A 17295-nucleotide genomic window follows, 5' to 3' on the forward strand; every position below is an offset into this window, starting at 1 on the left:
TCTCTAAGATACCCTCTGTGTGCATTTTTCAATTAATCCCACTCTGGCATCAATGTGGGTTTATTGTGCTGAGAAGTTTGATACCAAACATCCCAGTATTCAATGTAGCCATTAAGGTGCTGAGGAGTTCGTAATGATAAACTCCCAGACCATATACTCAGTATGGCTACCCTGCACTTACAATGTCTAAGAATTGACTTAGATACTGTAGGGGCATAGTGCTCATGCAGCTATGCCCTCACCTGTGGTATAGTGCACCATGCCTTAGGGCTGTAAGGCCTGCTAGAGGGGTGACTTAACTATGTCACAGGCAGTGGTTTGTGGGCATGGCACTCTGAGGGGAGTGCCATGTCGACTTTGTCTTTTCTCCCCACTAGCGCACACAAGCTGCAAAGCAGTGTGCTTGTACTGAGTGAGGGGTCCCCAGGGTGGCATAATACATGCTGCATCCCCTAGGGACCTTCCCTGGCTACAGGACCCTAGGTACCAGGGGTACCTTTTACAAGGGACTTAACTGTGTACTAGGGTTGTGCCAATGGTGGAAAACAAGGTACAGCTTTAGGGAAAGAACACTGGTGCTGGGGCCTGGTTAGCAGAGTCCCAGCACACTTCCAATCAAAGCTGGCACCAACACTAGGCAAAAAGTGGGGGGTGACCATGCCAACAGTGGCATTTTTCTACAAACAGTCATTTTCTGTTATAAACTGTCTTCTTTGTTAAATAGAATAATGACCTCTGGCCAAAATAGCTTGCATAAAGCTGTCAAAAGCTTTAGTTTTTGTTGTTTAAAAACTGGCTTTTCAAAACTGAAAAGTATGTTTAATTGAACACTTTACTTACCTTTGGTAACACCTGTTCTGGTAAAGACTATCTAACCACAGATTTCTCACCCTGTGATTTCCCTAGGTGTCAGATTAAATCTGGAAACGTTTTACTAGCAGTTCATTAGTGCGTCGTCAGGAGGCATTGTGTGGCTCCTAATCGGATCCATCCCACCCTGGAATGCTGTTGGACGTAGAGCTATTGAAATCAGAATATGACAGCATGCAGACGCTCTGATCTGGGGGGTCTTATTAATGAGTTAAATGCGGAAATTCTACAGAACTGTGAGGAATCTGCAATTAGATGGAGTCCCTACCAGAAAAGGATTTACTGAAGGGAAGCAACTTCTTTTTCTGATAGAAACTTCAAACCGCAGAACCCTCATTTTGTGAATAATACCAAAGCAATACCTCTCTGGTGGAGGGTCTGTGGTAGGGTCAGACCAGGAAATCCTGCAGGACAGATTGGGCAAACTGCCCCTCCAACTTGACCTGGCTCTCTAGGCAATAGTGTTTTGTGAATGTGTGGAGGGACGTCCACATAGCTGCCTGGCATATATTTATAATTGGCACACACTGTACTAGCGCAGAAGTAGCAATCTTTGCACTGGTGGAATATGTGTGCACTCATTCTGAGGTTGCATTTTTAGCTAGCCCATAGCAGATCTTGATGCATTACATAATGTATTAGGAGATGGTTCTCTTTTGCACCACTTTGCCCTTTATCGGTCCAGAGAACCCACCAAAAAGTTGGTCATCTTGTCAATAATCTCTGGTTTGGTTGATGTAGAAATTCAGGGCCTTCACAGAGTCCAGACAATGGAGTCCTCCATCCTCCTTGGAGGAATCGGGCAGTGCAGTGAAGGTCTGCAAGATGATAGATTATTCTATGTTAAAGGGTGTTACTATCTTTGGCAGGAATGTCGCTTTTGTGTGGAGGACCAGCTTATCTGCTAAAAATGCAGTGTATGGCTGTACCACAGACAGTGCCTGAAGTTCGCAGACTGTCCTTGCAGATGTAATAGTGATGAGAAATGCACACTTGATGGTATAACAGCTGAGCCTGAGCTCAAATGGAGTGCACATCAGGGACATAAGGACCAAATTAAGCTCCTACTGAAACATGATAAATGGTGTTGGCAGAAACATATGGGTCAGCCCCTTCCTTCAAAGACTGGAAAAGCAAGATGGCCAAAAGGTAATCATCCTTTGCCACAGCAAAGCCTTGCTGGGGTAAAGAAAGACAGAATGTGTGAACATTAGACAACTTTGCATTCCAGGGTTGAATGCTGTGGGAGGAACACCAAACAACAAATTTCTCCCAGTGTGCTGCATTACCCATCTTGGTGAATGGATCCCCGGCAGACAAAAAGACACCAACTTCTGGAGGTAGGTTAAAAGCCATCAATTGCTGCTGCTCAATCACCATGCATGCAGGTGGAGATTGCACATGGTCAGATGCAGGACCCTGTCCTGCTATTGTGATAGAAGGACCTCCTGATGGGCGGCCGGATTGAAGGACATGCACTCAGGACTAAAAGTTCTGGGTTCCACACTCTCCTTGCACATTTCGGAACCACTAGGATGACTTTGGCTCGGGGTTTCTTGTTCTTTTTCAACACTATGGCAGGAGATAAAGGGGTGGAAAGGGATATAGAAGTCCCAATCACCAATGTAGAGGGAAGGCATCTTTGAGAGAGAACTGCCTTCAGAATGCCAAAGAGCAAATGATTTGACGTTATGCAATGTAGATACAGACATAGAGCCTCTTGGCCCAAAGTAGAGCCCGGCTGGGCAAGAGAGAGAATAAACAAAAGGACCTCAGACAAAGGTGCAGAAAGGGGATCAATGGTTTTGTTGGTACACCGTGCCACAAACTTATGTCAACAACAGGCGTACACCGTTTTGGTGGAGGGACGCCTGGCTGCCAACATAACATCACGGACTTCGGACGGAAGGTCGAAAACTGTCAACTTCCACTGCTCAACCTGCACACATGAGGACGAAACTGGACAGGCTTGGGAGGAGAACCCCCCTCCTGCTGCTGCGACAGAAGATCCTCCAGAAGAGGCAGTCTGAGTGGAGGATTGATGGCCATGCTCAGAAGCTCGGGATACCATATTCTCCGTGCCCAGTCCAGAGCCACAAGAATTACTTGGGCCCAGTCGTTCTTGATCTTCTTGAGAAGTGGACAGAAGTTGTATTGGCAGAAAGGCGTGCAGGAGGCCTGAGTTCCACTCGAGACTAAATGAGTTGCCAAGCGACTGCCTACTTGCAAATTCTAACACACAAAACAGCTGACACTGCGCATTCTCTGGGGAGGCGAATAGATTTAACCAAGGCTCTCCCCACTGCTAAAAGAGACCTTGCACCACCTCCAGATGGAGACACCATTCGAGATCACCCATGCATTGACAACTAAGTTTGTCTGCTCTGGCATTCAGATGGCCCGCCAGATGTTGAACTACCAAGGATATGCCCTGACGTTCCAGCCATGTCCAGAGATATAGGGCCTCTTGACAAAGGGTCCATGACCCCACCCTGCCCTGCTTGCTGCAGTACCACATGGCAGTGGTGTTGTCCATGAACACTTGCACCACTTTCCCTTGGAGAGAGGGAAGGAATGCCTTTGATGCAAGCCAGTTCACCCTGAGCTTCAGAAGGTTGATGTGGTGCCTAGACTCTGCTGGAGACCAGATACCTCTGATCTCCGCCTCTCCCATGTGGCCGCCCCATCCCAGGAGTGACCCATCTGTCACTACTGTCAGATTGCGTTGGGGAAGGGAGAGGGATCTGCCTCTGACTCAAACTTGGTTTGTTAGCCACCATTGCAGATCTTGTGCACTTCCCTCCAAGATCTGGACCATGTCGGAGAGATTCCCTGGATGCTGTGCCCACTGGACCTTCAGTTCCCACTGCAGAGCCCACATATGCCTTCCAGCATTTGTGACCAGCAGCCTTTAGTGCTGTTAAAATCGCCCTAAGCGGCCAGGGTATGCCCAGACGTGGGTCCCTGGCTCCCTGTGACACTGGATTCATCTAGACTGGCTGAAGTGGGGTGATACCCCGAAACTGGTCCCAGGATGCTTGTTTCTGCTCCAGGGAGGAACTGGCTTGGCAGTTCGGGATGGACTGTTCCCATAGGATGGGTTCAAACAGGGGTGGCCTGGTGAGCAAAAGAACAATGGATTCAACCTCGATCTGTGCCTGAGGTTGAGTGTTTGAAAAGTTTCAGCACTCCATCCATCATCCTTTTGTGTTCCACAGATGTCATGCCTGGAAGTGGGGAGGCTATACTAATGTCTGGATAGGTGTCCAGGTCACTGTCATCTTGCAGGTCATCAAAAATATTACCATCATCATCAGGGTCCCAATAAGTGTTGTCATCTGCACCATCATCATGGTGAGGAGTGTACATCTCTGGGTTCAAATGGGTATATTGGTGTTGCCTCGTGGTGAGAAATGGGTTTAATAGTCTGATAAGACTATCAGCTCTAATTGCGGTGTTGCTGCCATCATCGGAGCTCGAGCTGGGGGTGTTGGTCACAACACCGGGGGGCATCATGGGTAGTTCATCATTATAGCGCTATGCTTGCACCAAGGGTTGCCTCAATTTGAGACTGAGTGGTGCAGTCCGTGTCAGTGACAGATCTGCAGGTGATAACTCGACTAGAGGTGACCTGGAATACTTGGGGCCCGAGGGTGGGGTAACAAAATGGTGTCTAACTCCTGCTCAGCTAATGAAGCTGTTGTGGCATTGCCGATGGCCCCAGAACGCCAGAGCGCATCAGGATCAATGTCAGAATAGGCTGCAAAGTGGAGGAGCTACTCCACGGCCAAGCAGTGCCTGGTACGTTGTGCGACTCTAAAGTGTGGCAGTGGCTGGACAACAGAGACCCATGTTTGGAGCTCTTGGCTTTTTTAAATTTTTTGGCCTACCTGAACTCTGCAACTTCAATGACAACTCCTCATGGGAGCAGCCTCAGGAGCAAGACTGCATCCATACCCTCAATGAGGACAGATTTTTCAAATTCTTGTGGAGTTTGGAGACAGCGAGTTTCACTTTGCAATCTTAGAGCACCTTGCCACTCATTTTCTTGCAAAACTCACACAAAGCCAAGTTGAGTTTGGATCTGAGACACAACAGACATCATGGGTGTCACTCACTGACATTTGTTGGTGACAATCTTAACACTGCTTAAACCCAGTGGTCTTAGGGGACGACATCACTGCACATTTCAAAATCTGACAAAGACAATTCTGTCCGAGAGGCAGGATTCGAGATGCTCCGGATCCACAAATCCGTAAGCACAGAAAGAAAGTTAATAATGTCAGTAAGCGGAGGTCACACACACACATATATGAGGTTCCAAATGTCAGATCTGTAGTGGGACGGATCCAAAGCAGGGCTAACAGCGTCACCTGACAAAATGTGACGGAACTGCTAGCAAAAAGTTCCTAGATCCAGTCTGACACCTGGAGAAATTGACAAGGTGAGGCACTATCTAGGGTTAGAAGTCTCTATCAGAAACATAGAGCCAGACAGATAGAAAGATAGATAGATAGATAGATAGATAGATAGATAGATAGATAGATAGATAGATAGATAGATAGATAGATAGATAGATAGATAGATAGATAGATAGATAGATAGATATTAAAAGTGCTGTGGGATCCTGCGCATAAGCAGGACAACGCAGCGCTTATTTCTATAAATTAAAACTTCTGCCCTTTAGTGAACTCATTGTTCATTTTCAAATTCCTGAAAATATGATCAGCTGACAAAGTTGTGCGTTTATCAACTTCAGCTATCTGCTGAAAGGCTGGTGGATGTACTCTGGTGCAGACATTAGAACATTGTTGCTGGGCTGGAGAGAGCTTGCGCAGGCTCCCAGTCTGCCAGGGAGCACCCTGGCTGGGCACTCCCAGCCAATCCTGATGCTGCTTTGAGCCGCAGGGCAGGCTAGGAAGCTGCAGCCAGCAGAGAAGCGGGCATGGCGGTGCACTGGTAAGTTTTTTTTAAGTTTATTAATATTTTCTCTCCCGCAACCCCTCTGCTTCCATCCCTGCACGAGCCACCCCACCCCCCTTAACACCCATGAGCCGTGACGACAGTGAGGCCCAATCAGCCCACCTGGAGGGGAGTCTCACGTCGCTCAAGCAGCAGAGGAGAGACTACCCTTGCAAGGATGAAGTGCTGGGGGCCGGGGCTACTCGGAGCCTGAAGATCCCTTGGAGCAGGAGACAACAAGCCTTGGTTGCTGCAAGAGTCGTGGTGCACAGGGGTACTGTCCTGCAAGGCGAGACAAGGGCTCACTGTCTCCCAAAATGGACAGGGCAGAGAGGACCAAGAGGACCACTCCAGACCACCACATGTATTGTAGGATCGATACAGTTCCAGAGGAGAGCAGATCCATTCAGCCGAACATCGTTGCTGTAGGTGTCTGCTGTTGCAGGGGAGTGACTTCTTCACTCCAAAAGAGATTCCTTCTTGCTTCTTGGTGCAGCTGAAGTCTTGCCAACGCTAGAGGATGCACAGCTGTGGAAATGTTGCAGTTGCTGGAAGGAGCCAGGGAAACAATGTTGCAAGGTGAGGTTGTCTCGGGTGTTGCAGTCTTGTTCAGTTTCTGAAGTATCCAGTTGCGGTTTCAGGGGCCAGGTGCAGAAGTAGACTATGCAGAGGTGTTCTGGTGGAGTCTTGCATGCCGAATCTGGGGACCCACCCACAAGGGAGCCCCTAATTAGCCCTAAAAGGGGGTTTGGTCACTTTGCACGGTGACCACCTATCAGAGGGGGTCACGGATGTCACCTGTCGGACCTGGCCACTCAGATGCTCCCAGGGCCTCTGCACATCTTGTTTTCAAGATGGCAGAATTGAGTGGCCACCTGGAGGAGCTCTGGGCACCACCCCCAGGGTAGTGATGGACAGAAGAGTGGTCACTCCCCTTTCCTTTGTCCAGTTTCGCGCCAGAGCAGGGACCGGGGGTCTCTCCAAGGAGACCCCAGAGTGCATGGAATCATGAAACCAATACTGGCAACTGTATTGGGGTATGATTCCGACATGTTTGACAACAAATATGCCGAGATTCGGAGTTACCACTATGTAGCTGGACACAGGTCCTGTGGCCAGTACGCAGGCAAAATGGCTTCCCTGCACTTACAAAGTCCAGTGCATTGAAACTGGAGTTCGTAGGGGCACCTCTGCACAGGCAGAAGTGCCCTCACACACAGGGACCTGCACTGTGCCCTCTGGGTTGGAAGGGCCTACCACAGGGGTGGCTTATAGTGACCTGGTGTAGTGACCTGTGGTAAAAGGGTGCATGCGCCTTTTCACACAGGCTGCAATGGCAGGCCTGCAGAGACATTTCGCATGGGCTCCCATAGGTGGCATAATACATGCTGCAGGCCATGGGGAATCCCTGCTATTCTAATGTCATCGGTACCTAAGTACCATATATTATGGACTTATATGGGGACACCAGTATGCCTATTGTGACCGCACAAAGGTCCAAGGTAACCGAATTTGGAGGAAGAGAGCACAATCACTGGGGTCCTGGTTAGCAGGATACCAGTGAAAACAGTCTAAGCACACTGATAGCAGGCAAAAAGTGGTGCTAACCATGCCAAAAAGAGGGTACTTTCCTACAACCCCAAACTGCGTAAGAGTTTCATTTTGATTTATTGCATGTAAATTTATCTTGTAGGAATATCATCAAAACCTGATATGATTCCAGACCAGCTACACTTATGTTGGACACAGCTTATACATAATTGAACTGGAAGAGTATCAGTCTCTGCTACTCACTGTATTGCCACATTGTGAAACAGACAGGCTCTCTCTGGCCATTGAGGCCATGTGTGGAATCCTCAGGGTCGGCTCTGTTCTGCCTTTAAATATTCAAATCACACCCCACCAAGACCTGCCCCCATGTTGGGCTCTACTGCTATACTGAAGACACTGAGCTCTAACTCCCTCGTATCAGTGACTTTCATTGTAATTCATATCTTGAAAGCTGTTCAAAACTAAATGGTAATAATTGATTGAAAACTATGAGATGCTTATATGGAAGCACAGGTCAATGAATAGTGAGCACATAACATTGAAGGCTCTGCTAAAAAGCAGCCTTTCCTAACAGAAAACTGTAGCTTCTATCACCAACACTACTGTCAATACTGTTGGTGCAAAAACCGACCCTTTTAATAGACTTTAGATTTGAGCCCATAAAAAGGTCAATTCCTGATTACAAGACCATGGTCCCCCGGAAGGGTTCTTGACTGGAGCCAATAATATGTCTGCAGCAATCAAGGCTGCACACAGCAACACCTGTGAGAACATGAACTGCAAAGCCTTAATGCAGAGCTTAATTTGAACTGGTTGTTTCTGGTGCTCTGCACTGGCACTTAATTGTCAACACCGGCATTTATGACTGTCTGCCCTCAGGATGGCACTGTCTATGTGATTTAGCTCTGAGGACAACAAGAGGTGTTTATTTATTCAATTTACATTAAAAATGACTAATACCTGCAACCCAAACCTTTCTTAAAGCTTTGGGGGCCTGGAATAGTCTGAATTGTCACACTTGTAGAATGTGATGGTTAGAAATGATGTGTGTACTGTCACTGGCAGCACTGGTGGAGGCAATGGATGGTGCAAGCTGCATTGACCTCCTGGCGAAGAACCTGGCACTTGCGTTTTTTTTTTTTTTACAAACTTAGCACTGTCTGCATGTACCATTCTATCCAGTAACTCAGTCCTTGTGTCTGTCATACAGAACTGCTGCTCTCTTCTAAGGACCAGAAGGCAGTACAGTGATTTTTGCATCCAAAAAAGAAAGCAATTCGCTCAGTTTCATAAACAAAGTAAAAATATTTAGGTTTGAGGTACATTGCCTACACATGCCATCCTTAGTACCATACCCTGGGGTCTTGGTGCTCTTCTTATATATTAAGAGGCACATAAACATGCTTCCCACCAAATGGTCAGGTAATCACAAGCCATGCAGACACTTTTCAGACAACAGCAATGCTTACCTTGTCGTAGGCCCACTTGTCATGTGAGTGTTCAGCGTTCTTGCTGACAATGTACTCCAGTTTTTCAGGAAGGGTTAAACTAAAAGTATTAAAAAGAATGACATCACTTACCATTCCATCTAGACATAAAAATGACCTTGACAATAGTGTCTACTACCGCATCTTCTATAGATTTGTAAGTGAGGATTTCATGTTCATGGAGTGTGTGAGTGGTGTACTTCCTGTCAAAAAAATACTTTTGTCGATGATCTTGTGAAGGATAGCGACCATGGACACTTTACTGTATTTTTCTTCCAATTTAATACAATATTGCTAAAAAGATATATTTTGTGCCCATAACTAGACAATTTTCGTTGTTTATAAATTAGGATATTTCCATTAGGGAGTAACGCAAAATACATATACATATTCTTGTTTAAGTCGACTGATCTACTGCCCAGAAAAGGGCAATGGTGAACAGTTAACTGTAATAATACTTCTTCAAGAAGGGTGTCCTTCCTAGCTCTATATGCCTTTGAGGACCCCACCAAAACTGTTAAGAAGAACCTTAAAGCCTATGTGTACGAAGCTGGCTCAGTTTATGGTGTACACCGATGGTAGGGCACCATATATCGAGTCCAGGCAGCCCTTAGAGATAGTGTTTAGGTATCCAGATAGCAAAAGCTATCTAGGGGTAGCTGAGGCAAGCAGCTGAAGCTTATCCAGGAGGAATGTAACTCACTTGCAATACCGCAGTATACAGACAGTAACTCCCACACAAGAAAGAACCACACAAGTGTTACAAAAATAAAGGGTTCTTTATTACAGCGCTAACTACTAGACCAGCATTGGTACATCTCCCTTTGGAGCGATCTACACATAATCTATACACCCCAAAGAACAAGCAGAAATAGCATAAAATGTACAAGGCCCTATGGGGGGCAGGGTAAACCATATACTAAGTAAGTGGAATGTGAAATAGTGAACCCAACCTAGGTAAGTGTGGTAGTTAGCTAGGGGCTGGGGAGGAATGAAAACACCAGAGGTAAGTACAGCAAGTGCTCTCAGCGACTGGGTGTGGAATGGTTACCTACCCGGTTGTCTCATAGACTAACAGAGGGAAGTCGCAGTTGGAATTTGTGATTTTCAGTACCCTTCCCAGTGGACCCCGAGGAAACCCAATGACAGGAGGAAGGTTGGAGAATGTCCCCACCGAAGGATACCCAGGAGACAGGAGTACCTACACCAGGGGACCCAAATGCATAGGGGTGAAATGACGTCGGAAACTCTTGCTAAAGTCAATGGAGGCCTCAGTTGTCCAGCTGCTGTTGCGACCCGTGGACCAGGCCGGTAAAACCCAAGGTCGGATTCCAGATGTAGAAGGCCTGAAAAGGAAGAGAACGGAGTCCAGCACCCTCAAAGGTGCCCAGGTGGTGCATGTGTCAATGCTCACCCTCCTAGAGGTGAAGATCCTGCAGATTGGTGAAAGAAGAAGTCCAGCTGCGGGGTACAGGAGCTGCAGAAAATCCTAGGAGTCACTTAAGAGCTGTTTCAAGTCGGTCGCCGGATTGCAGGAGGATCAGTGACCAGCGAGGCCACCAACAAGCACTGGCAAAAGCAAGCAGAAGCTGAAGATGGATTTGCAAATTTTTGGGGAACCAGAAAGATCCAGGAGACTCTACCCTTGAGGGGGAGTCAGGGCTGGCCCTCAACACACAGGGAGGCCAGCAGTAGACATCGGAGCCCCCACGATTGGCCCACAGGTGGTGGACAGAGAGAGTCACAAGGAGGCCTCAGCAGCACAACACAACAGAAGTCCCATGTTGCAGGAGCTGCAGAACAGAGGTTGATCTTCGAGTTGAAGAGTGCTGGTTGCTGGAGCTTCTCAATGCCAGAAGATCGCTTAGAGAAAGAGCCAACAAGCCTTGGCAAGAGCGAGCAACAGTTACAGTGCACAGGGGTGCTGTTCCAGTGGCTGCAGCAGGCCCTCAGTCTCCCAAGTAGATCAGAAGACAGGAGGGTCCCGAAGAGGACCACAGAACCGCCATCTGTGAGCAGAGCCTTTATGTTGTCCGTGGGACAGCAGGATCAACCAGCCGTTCGTAGTTGCCTTGAGGTGCCTGCAGGGTAGTGGCTCCTTCACTCCAAGGGAGATTCCTTTGTGCTTCCAGGTGCAGAGTCCTTGGATGTTGTAGAAGTCTTGCAGGGTCCGGAGAAACAATGTTGCAATAGGATCCTTCGCATCAGAAGCAGACTTGTTTCAATTCCAAAACAGACCAGCAGGGGTTCCAGAGACCAGGAGCAGAAGATGTCTTGCAGAGAGTTCCTTGAGGAGTCTTGCTTGACAAATCTGAGGACCCACCCACGGGGGTGTCCTTAAGTAAACCTAAAAGGGGGTTTGCCACTCTGTAGTGACCCACCTATCAGAGGGGGGTCAGGGACGTCATCTACTGGGCCTAACCAGTCAGATGCTCCCATGGGACCTTGCACATCTTGTTTCCAAGATGGCAGAATCACCCAGCCATCTGGCAGAGCTCTGTGCACCTCCCTAGGGAAGGAGCTGGACAGGGGGGTGGACACTTCCATATCCTTTGTGTGGTTTCACGCCAGAGCAGGGACCAAGGGTGTAAACCAGTTTATGCAAGGACAGCACTAAATGAGTCCTTTAAAGCAGTCTGGTAGCACAGAGAGCCCACCCCAGCCCAGAGACACCTAGTTCTAAAGGAGATGAGGTCACATCTCCCTCCTACAGGAAACCCTTTGTTCTGCGTTCCCCCTTCTCAAGCTGGATTAGCAGCAGGAGGGCGGAACAGTATATGGGAGTCTTAAGCAGCGTGGGCTGGATGGCTGTACAGGCAGATCTGGGGGGATCCTCTAAGGAACCCCCAGAGTATCATGCAACTAACACTGGAATCGGTGTTGTTGCATTAATCTGACATGTTCGATACCAAACATGCCTATGTTCAGAGAAACCTTTATGTAGCTGGACTACTCGTACTGAACAGTGTCCACTACATGTCTTAAAATGGCTTCCCCGCACTTACAAAGCACAGAGAATGGAGTCTGGGTTTTGTAGGGGTACTCTGCTCCGTTGTATGATGGAACAACACATGCGCAGACCAAGCATGCCTGAACAATGCGTTTGGAATGACCGCGTTGTTTCACGCATGCCTTTACTACGCATGCCCTTACAACTATTTTTTGTTGTAAAAGCATGCCTACTAAAGGCATGTGTGGAACAGCATGTGTGGTTCTAGCATGCCATTCCCCACCCGCCCTAAAAACACTAAAACCTCGCCTCCCCACCCGCCCTAAAAAACATAACTACCCCACCCTAAAAAACATAACCACCCCGAACACCCCCCCCCCCCCCCACCCGCGCTAAAAACTGACATCCACGACTGAAGGACCTGTAAGGGGGAGCTGCAGAGCCATTAGATGTACACCCAACAGCATGCACTCGCTTCCGAGTGATGCAGGTTCAGCCCTCATTGCCTCTCCATCCTTCCAAGCTTATTTAGTTAGCCTCTGTGTCATCATGGAGCCCTCTGACTAGTGCAGCGGTTGTAGAAGGGACCACCTGCTGTCTTAAGTGACTTGTACAGTCGATTGCACCCCGGTAAAAGGAGGCAGTCAGCATTACCGGAGGTCGGACCTGGAGCCTGCTACTGATTCATTTACTGAACCGAACATGCTGAATACCAGAATTTGCAGAAGTACTTCGACCTGTTCCGCTTAGTTTCTTCAGTAGCAGATCAGATAAAGACTTTAATGGGTGTCCCAAGCCTTTGGGTGTAGGAAACACCTTTTCTCACCCCCGGACCTTTTACGTGTATAGAGACTAAAGTCCCCAATCTACCAATCTTTTCTGTGAGGAGTGGTTTCAGGAACACAAAGGCAAGCATGGCGCCAGTGCTTAATTTGTGCTTGTTGTTTCCAGTGCTGAGCACTGACACTTATTTTTTAGGGCCGGCGCTTAATCTTCTGCCTCAAGCATTTGCTGCGAGCAAAAGACACATATGGGAAAGACGGAGTAAGGGAAAAACGAAAAAGCGTCACAGAGGAAGAAAGCGGAAAGCTGTTAGCGTGAGCAGAAGGGTCAGGGAGGGTCTTTATATGGATTAAAGAGGCCCGAGAAGGCTTCAAGATTACGCCGCCTCAATATTTCCTGTTCCCACATTTAATTGCAGCAGCCGCGTGTTTGAGAGTAGGGCTTTGGACACCGGCACCTTTGTATTTACAAATTAAGCACTGCATGGCGCCTTCGGATGTCATGCTGTATAACCAAACAACACAGAGTGCCCAAGAGTGTCAGCCTTTGGCATCATCATCATCTTTCAGCATTTGTTGCAACTCCTTTTACTCACACTGACAAATCCAGACAAAGTTCTTTCAACTACTCTGGTCTGACCCACCGGAGGCGCGGGTCGTGTTCCAGTGAGTTTCGACACCTGCATACGGGAAACTGAAATAAATGGGTCAGAAGAGGCTGCCCTATGTCTGTCTGTCTAGCATAATGACCCATACAGATGTTGACGTTGTGCAATGCCAGTATGACATTCCCGGGGCAAAAGTGCAATTCCCCCAACCCATCCTCCGGTATTGTGACAGTGTGTCACATATTTCCACACTCACAGCAAACGGATGCAATATTTCAAAGGTATAGCTCTCTTTTAGTAATGCTAATAAATCATTTGAGGATGGTATGTGATACCAGTGCTTTTTTGTAAATAAAAACGTGCCGGCGCTCAAAGCTTTCCTCTGAAACACGCAGCTGCTGCAATTAAATGTGCATGCACAGAATACCGAGACAACCTAATCCTGAAGCCATCTCGGGCCGCTTCAATTCATTTACAGCCACTCCCCATTCAACTCGCTCTTGCAGCTTTTTACTTTCTCCCGTTGTGACGCTTTTTCGTTTTTCTCTCCCTCCCTCTTTCCCATATGTGTCTTTTGCTCGCAGTAAATGCTTGAGGCAGAAAAATAAGCTTCGGCCCTCAGAAATAAGTGTCGATGCTCCGCACCGGGAACAACAAGCACAAATTAAGCAGTGTGATACACAGTGGCACCATGAGAGATCTGCGTTTATGGAATGTGCTGCATGCCTACTGCAAGAGAGGCAGTGCAGCTTTTCGTACTATATTCTCCTCCTACCTTACAGTAGGGCGCGGGGCTCTGCGGACAGGTAGCTTGGCGCTTCCCCACAAGCAGAGGCATGCATACGCCAGTGGTCCTTTTTCTATTTGCATGACGGCGGGCGCTACGCACCTGTGACAGCTATGTACATGCGCTGATCATTTCCCCTCCCAAACAACTGGCGCCACTATAATGCCCCAGCTCTCCGCTGTGATTAAGGGATGATAACTTTTTCCAATGAAGCTAGGTTTTGAAGGAGTTTCACAGCCGCCAGGTTTTCAGATTTCCTCTGTGTGACATTACTATGTTTTCAGTGTGCGCATGAGTGACATTCTACTGCCAAATGTGTGATACTTTAAGTGACACTTTCCTGTGACTAAAACGAACAATAATTACCAGTAATTATCTCCTTTGGCTAACGAGAAGCTCTAAAAAGACAATGAAACTTCTGCAAAACCTTTAAAATGGAAGATCACTAACCTATTTCCCTTTCTAACCTAATCGTACTATAAACACTCGTGGCACCATGGCAATACACAGTAACTATGGCAGTGCGTTAATTTATTTAAAAAAGAATGACTGAACAATTGTTTCACCTAATTGATAGTTGAACATGTATTTGTAAAGCACAAATTGTTGTCATTTAAAAACACTCACAAAATGACAAAAGCTTACAATTTTAACAGAATGCTGTATTCATTCAGTGCATTGCTTCAAGGAAGCTTTCAAGAAAGCTATCTTTCTGAGGCTAAGTGTAGCACTGCAACACTTACTTTCAAGACAGCAGTGGGGTCGAAGGTCCTGCGTGAAGTGCCATGTAGTTCTACCACTGCCCCATGATTTCACTTCCTTCCTTGGCCTGGCTGACATGGCGAGAAGATGGGGTGGAGAGCTACTGGGGACGTGAGAGACACATTGGTGCACCCTGGAGAGCCCTTGTTGATCGTAAGTGCTGGCCCTTTGCCTGGTATTTGGAGACCAATAGGATGGTGGACTTTCTTTGCTCTTTTCCTAGCCTAGGGCCTTGATACATGTAATTTGGTGTAAGTTTGTGCTTTATAAATATCGGTTCATTTATCGGTTTCTTCTCCTACTTTGTTCTGTTGATAATGGACCCCCAGCCTCATTTTAGAGCTTCTTTGCTGATGGAAATGTCTGCAAACTTCCTGATGTTCTCAGTGCTGTATGGGGCACGGGGGGCCCGGTGAGGGAACTCCAGCTGGACCAGCCCTGGTCGTCTCATGCTCAGCTGTAGGTGCGCCTTTGTCAGCCAGGAGGGATGGGTGTTAGCCTTGTAAGATGGGAAGATCCTAGAGCTTGATGATAATCAAAATTCACTGCCCTCACGGTATGTTTCTTTATGTCATGTGAAACTGTTCTTATGTAAAACTGCTTACATGCAGGTGAGAAGTACAGTTACATGTATGCAGCTGAGTAATATTGTTGAACTGTTATTATGTAAACTGTCTGTTGGCGCTATATAAAACTGCTAAAACAACAAATAAATGAAGATACCGACTTGTACTGACTTAAACTCATCCCATGTTACTGGCCGAAAAGGGTATTTGCATCGCAGGCAGACTATTTTGTGTGATCCCCATATGACGACCATTCCCTCTATCTATGAATTGCAAAGGATTGCCACATTTCCTTCTTACTCAACGAATATCTATCAGTGTAACTTCTGGCATTACTTCACATTTTATGAAGCTGTTCTATGGAAGATCATGCATCAACCCTTTCGTCTTAATCTGATGCATGATCACACATATTAAACAGAAAGACATTACAATTTAAAGAAGCCCTCTCCCCAGCTCAGACATCACCTTGAGTTGTGCTTTAGTTGTGCTGGAACTTTTGAAAATTCATGACAGAATTTATCAATGTTGATTTCCAGCAAGAGCTTCTCTAGATTCTTTGGTTCAAATTCCTTCACAAAGCTTAAGACTCAGAGGTTTATTTCTTTTGAGTTCTTTTGCAGGATTGAGCTGTAATCGTTCTTCCTGACAATATTTGTTTTCAAGATTCCTACTCATTTCCAATATTTCCTTTCCTAATGTCCCCTCTTTCATCCAACGGGGGCTAATTTGCCAGCAATTGCAAAACTAACACCACTTCATAATGATACAAGCAATTCCCAAAACTGCAAACCCACTGAACGTTTTAACTATTCTGTTTATTTGCAGATACTCACTTGGCTGTGTTGATAGGTTTCGGGTCAAAGTTCCCTTCGGCATCCACTGAAACTTGCTTTTCCAGAGTTACCCTAATCCTGGTATCCAAATAGTCAGGTGGCAACGCCCCAGATATGGCACTGAGACAGGGCATAGCCATTTTGAAGAGGTCTGGGTCGTACTTCTGCAGGAGAGATAGGAACTGGTTGGAAAGCCCAATGAGAGAGACATGCAGAATGTTAGTACTTGGCACACAGCAAGAGCGTTAGGAGAAGCCGTTAAACAGATTCAGCAGGCAAGCACAAAATGCTACTCAAAGAAATTAAAGATTCATGCCAAGCAAACATCCAAGGTCAAAAGTTAGAACATTGGTATTTCCTGACTGCAGATGCTTATGGTGCTCTTTGTACAGAGGTTAAAGAATCTTCCGGTTGTGCAAGAAACTCATCATTATGTTTTTTGATGCTTATTTTGTATTTTTTGTGCTAAATCCACAAATAGTGGGGAAAATATAGAAATGTAATAGTTAAAAACCTCTTTCTTCTAGGGGCAGCAATACTTTTCATGTTTTGTTTGATATCTAGTTTAATTGGAAGATTCTTTGGGAACTTAAAAATTTTAGGTCTGCTTTAGAGTTTGGGGGACAGGTACTCTGTTGCAAATGTGATGGAGTACTTGTCCAGCAAACGCTTGTTCCATCCGCCTCATTTAGGGACGGGCAGGGTGTAAGCGTTCTGCTGAGTCTCAGTTAGCTCAGTCAATAGGATGCTTCCTCCGAAGTAGGGTCCGTCCAAGAAACAGCATTACATCACCCACTCTATTTAGGATGGATAGTGTAGAGTACTTTTCTCAGTCTGTCCCCACCAAGTAAAATCTGGAGGTGAGGGACAGAAAACAACAAATATTGACCCCCATATCATTGGAGCAAACTCCCATGGTGTGGTGGTCATTAGTTTTTTGTTTTCCAGAAAGAAACTCCTGGTTTAATAGTTTGTTTCTGAAAAAGAAAAAAGTTCAAAAGTTTTGTGAATGGGCATCAAAACTGACAAAGGATGTCCACCAAATAATTTTTTACCTTAAAGGGAACAGCCATGACTGTGGTTCCTTTCAAATTACAGAATGCCTGCTGGGGTGTGGTCATCTTTAGATGAGGT

At 46.7% G+C, this 17295-nt stretch overlaps 1 protein-coding gene across 9 annotated transcripts in view; it reads right to left on the minus strand.

Moving 5' to 3' along the window:
• RYR3 (ryanodine receptor 3) overlaps positions 1-17295 on the minus strand; it is a 1450647-nt gene that overhangs the window by 657501 nt on the left and 775851 nt on the right. For all 9 annotated transcript variants that reach the window (XM_069208992.1, XM_069208994.1, XM_069208991.1 and 6 more), the window contains 2 exons: positions 16162-16325; positions 8853-8931 (listed from right to left, as the gene is read on the minus strand). In XM_069208992.1, coding sequence (XP_069065093.1) covers positions 8853-8931; positions 16162-16325 — 243 coding nt within the window. The remainder of the gene's footprint in view (positions 1-8852; positions 8932-16161; positions 16326-17295) is intronic.

This window comes from Pleurodeles waltl, chromosome 9, assembly GCF_031143425.1.
Source record: "Pleurodeles waltl isolate 20211129_DDA chromosome 9, aPleWal1.hap1.20221129, whole genome shotgun sequence".
In the NCBI taxonomy this organism is placed as follows: domain Eukaryota; kingdom Metazoa; phylum Chordata; class Amphibia; order Caudata; family Salamandridae; genus Pleurodeles; species Pleurodeles waltl.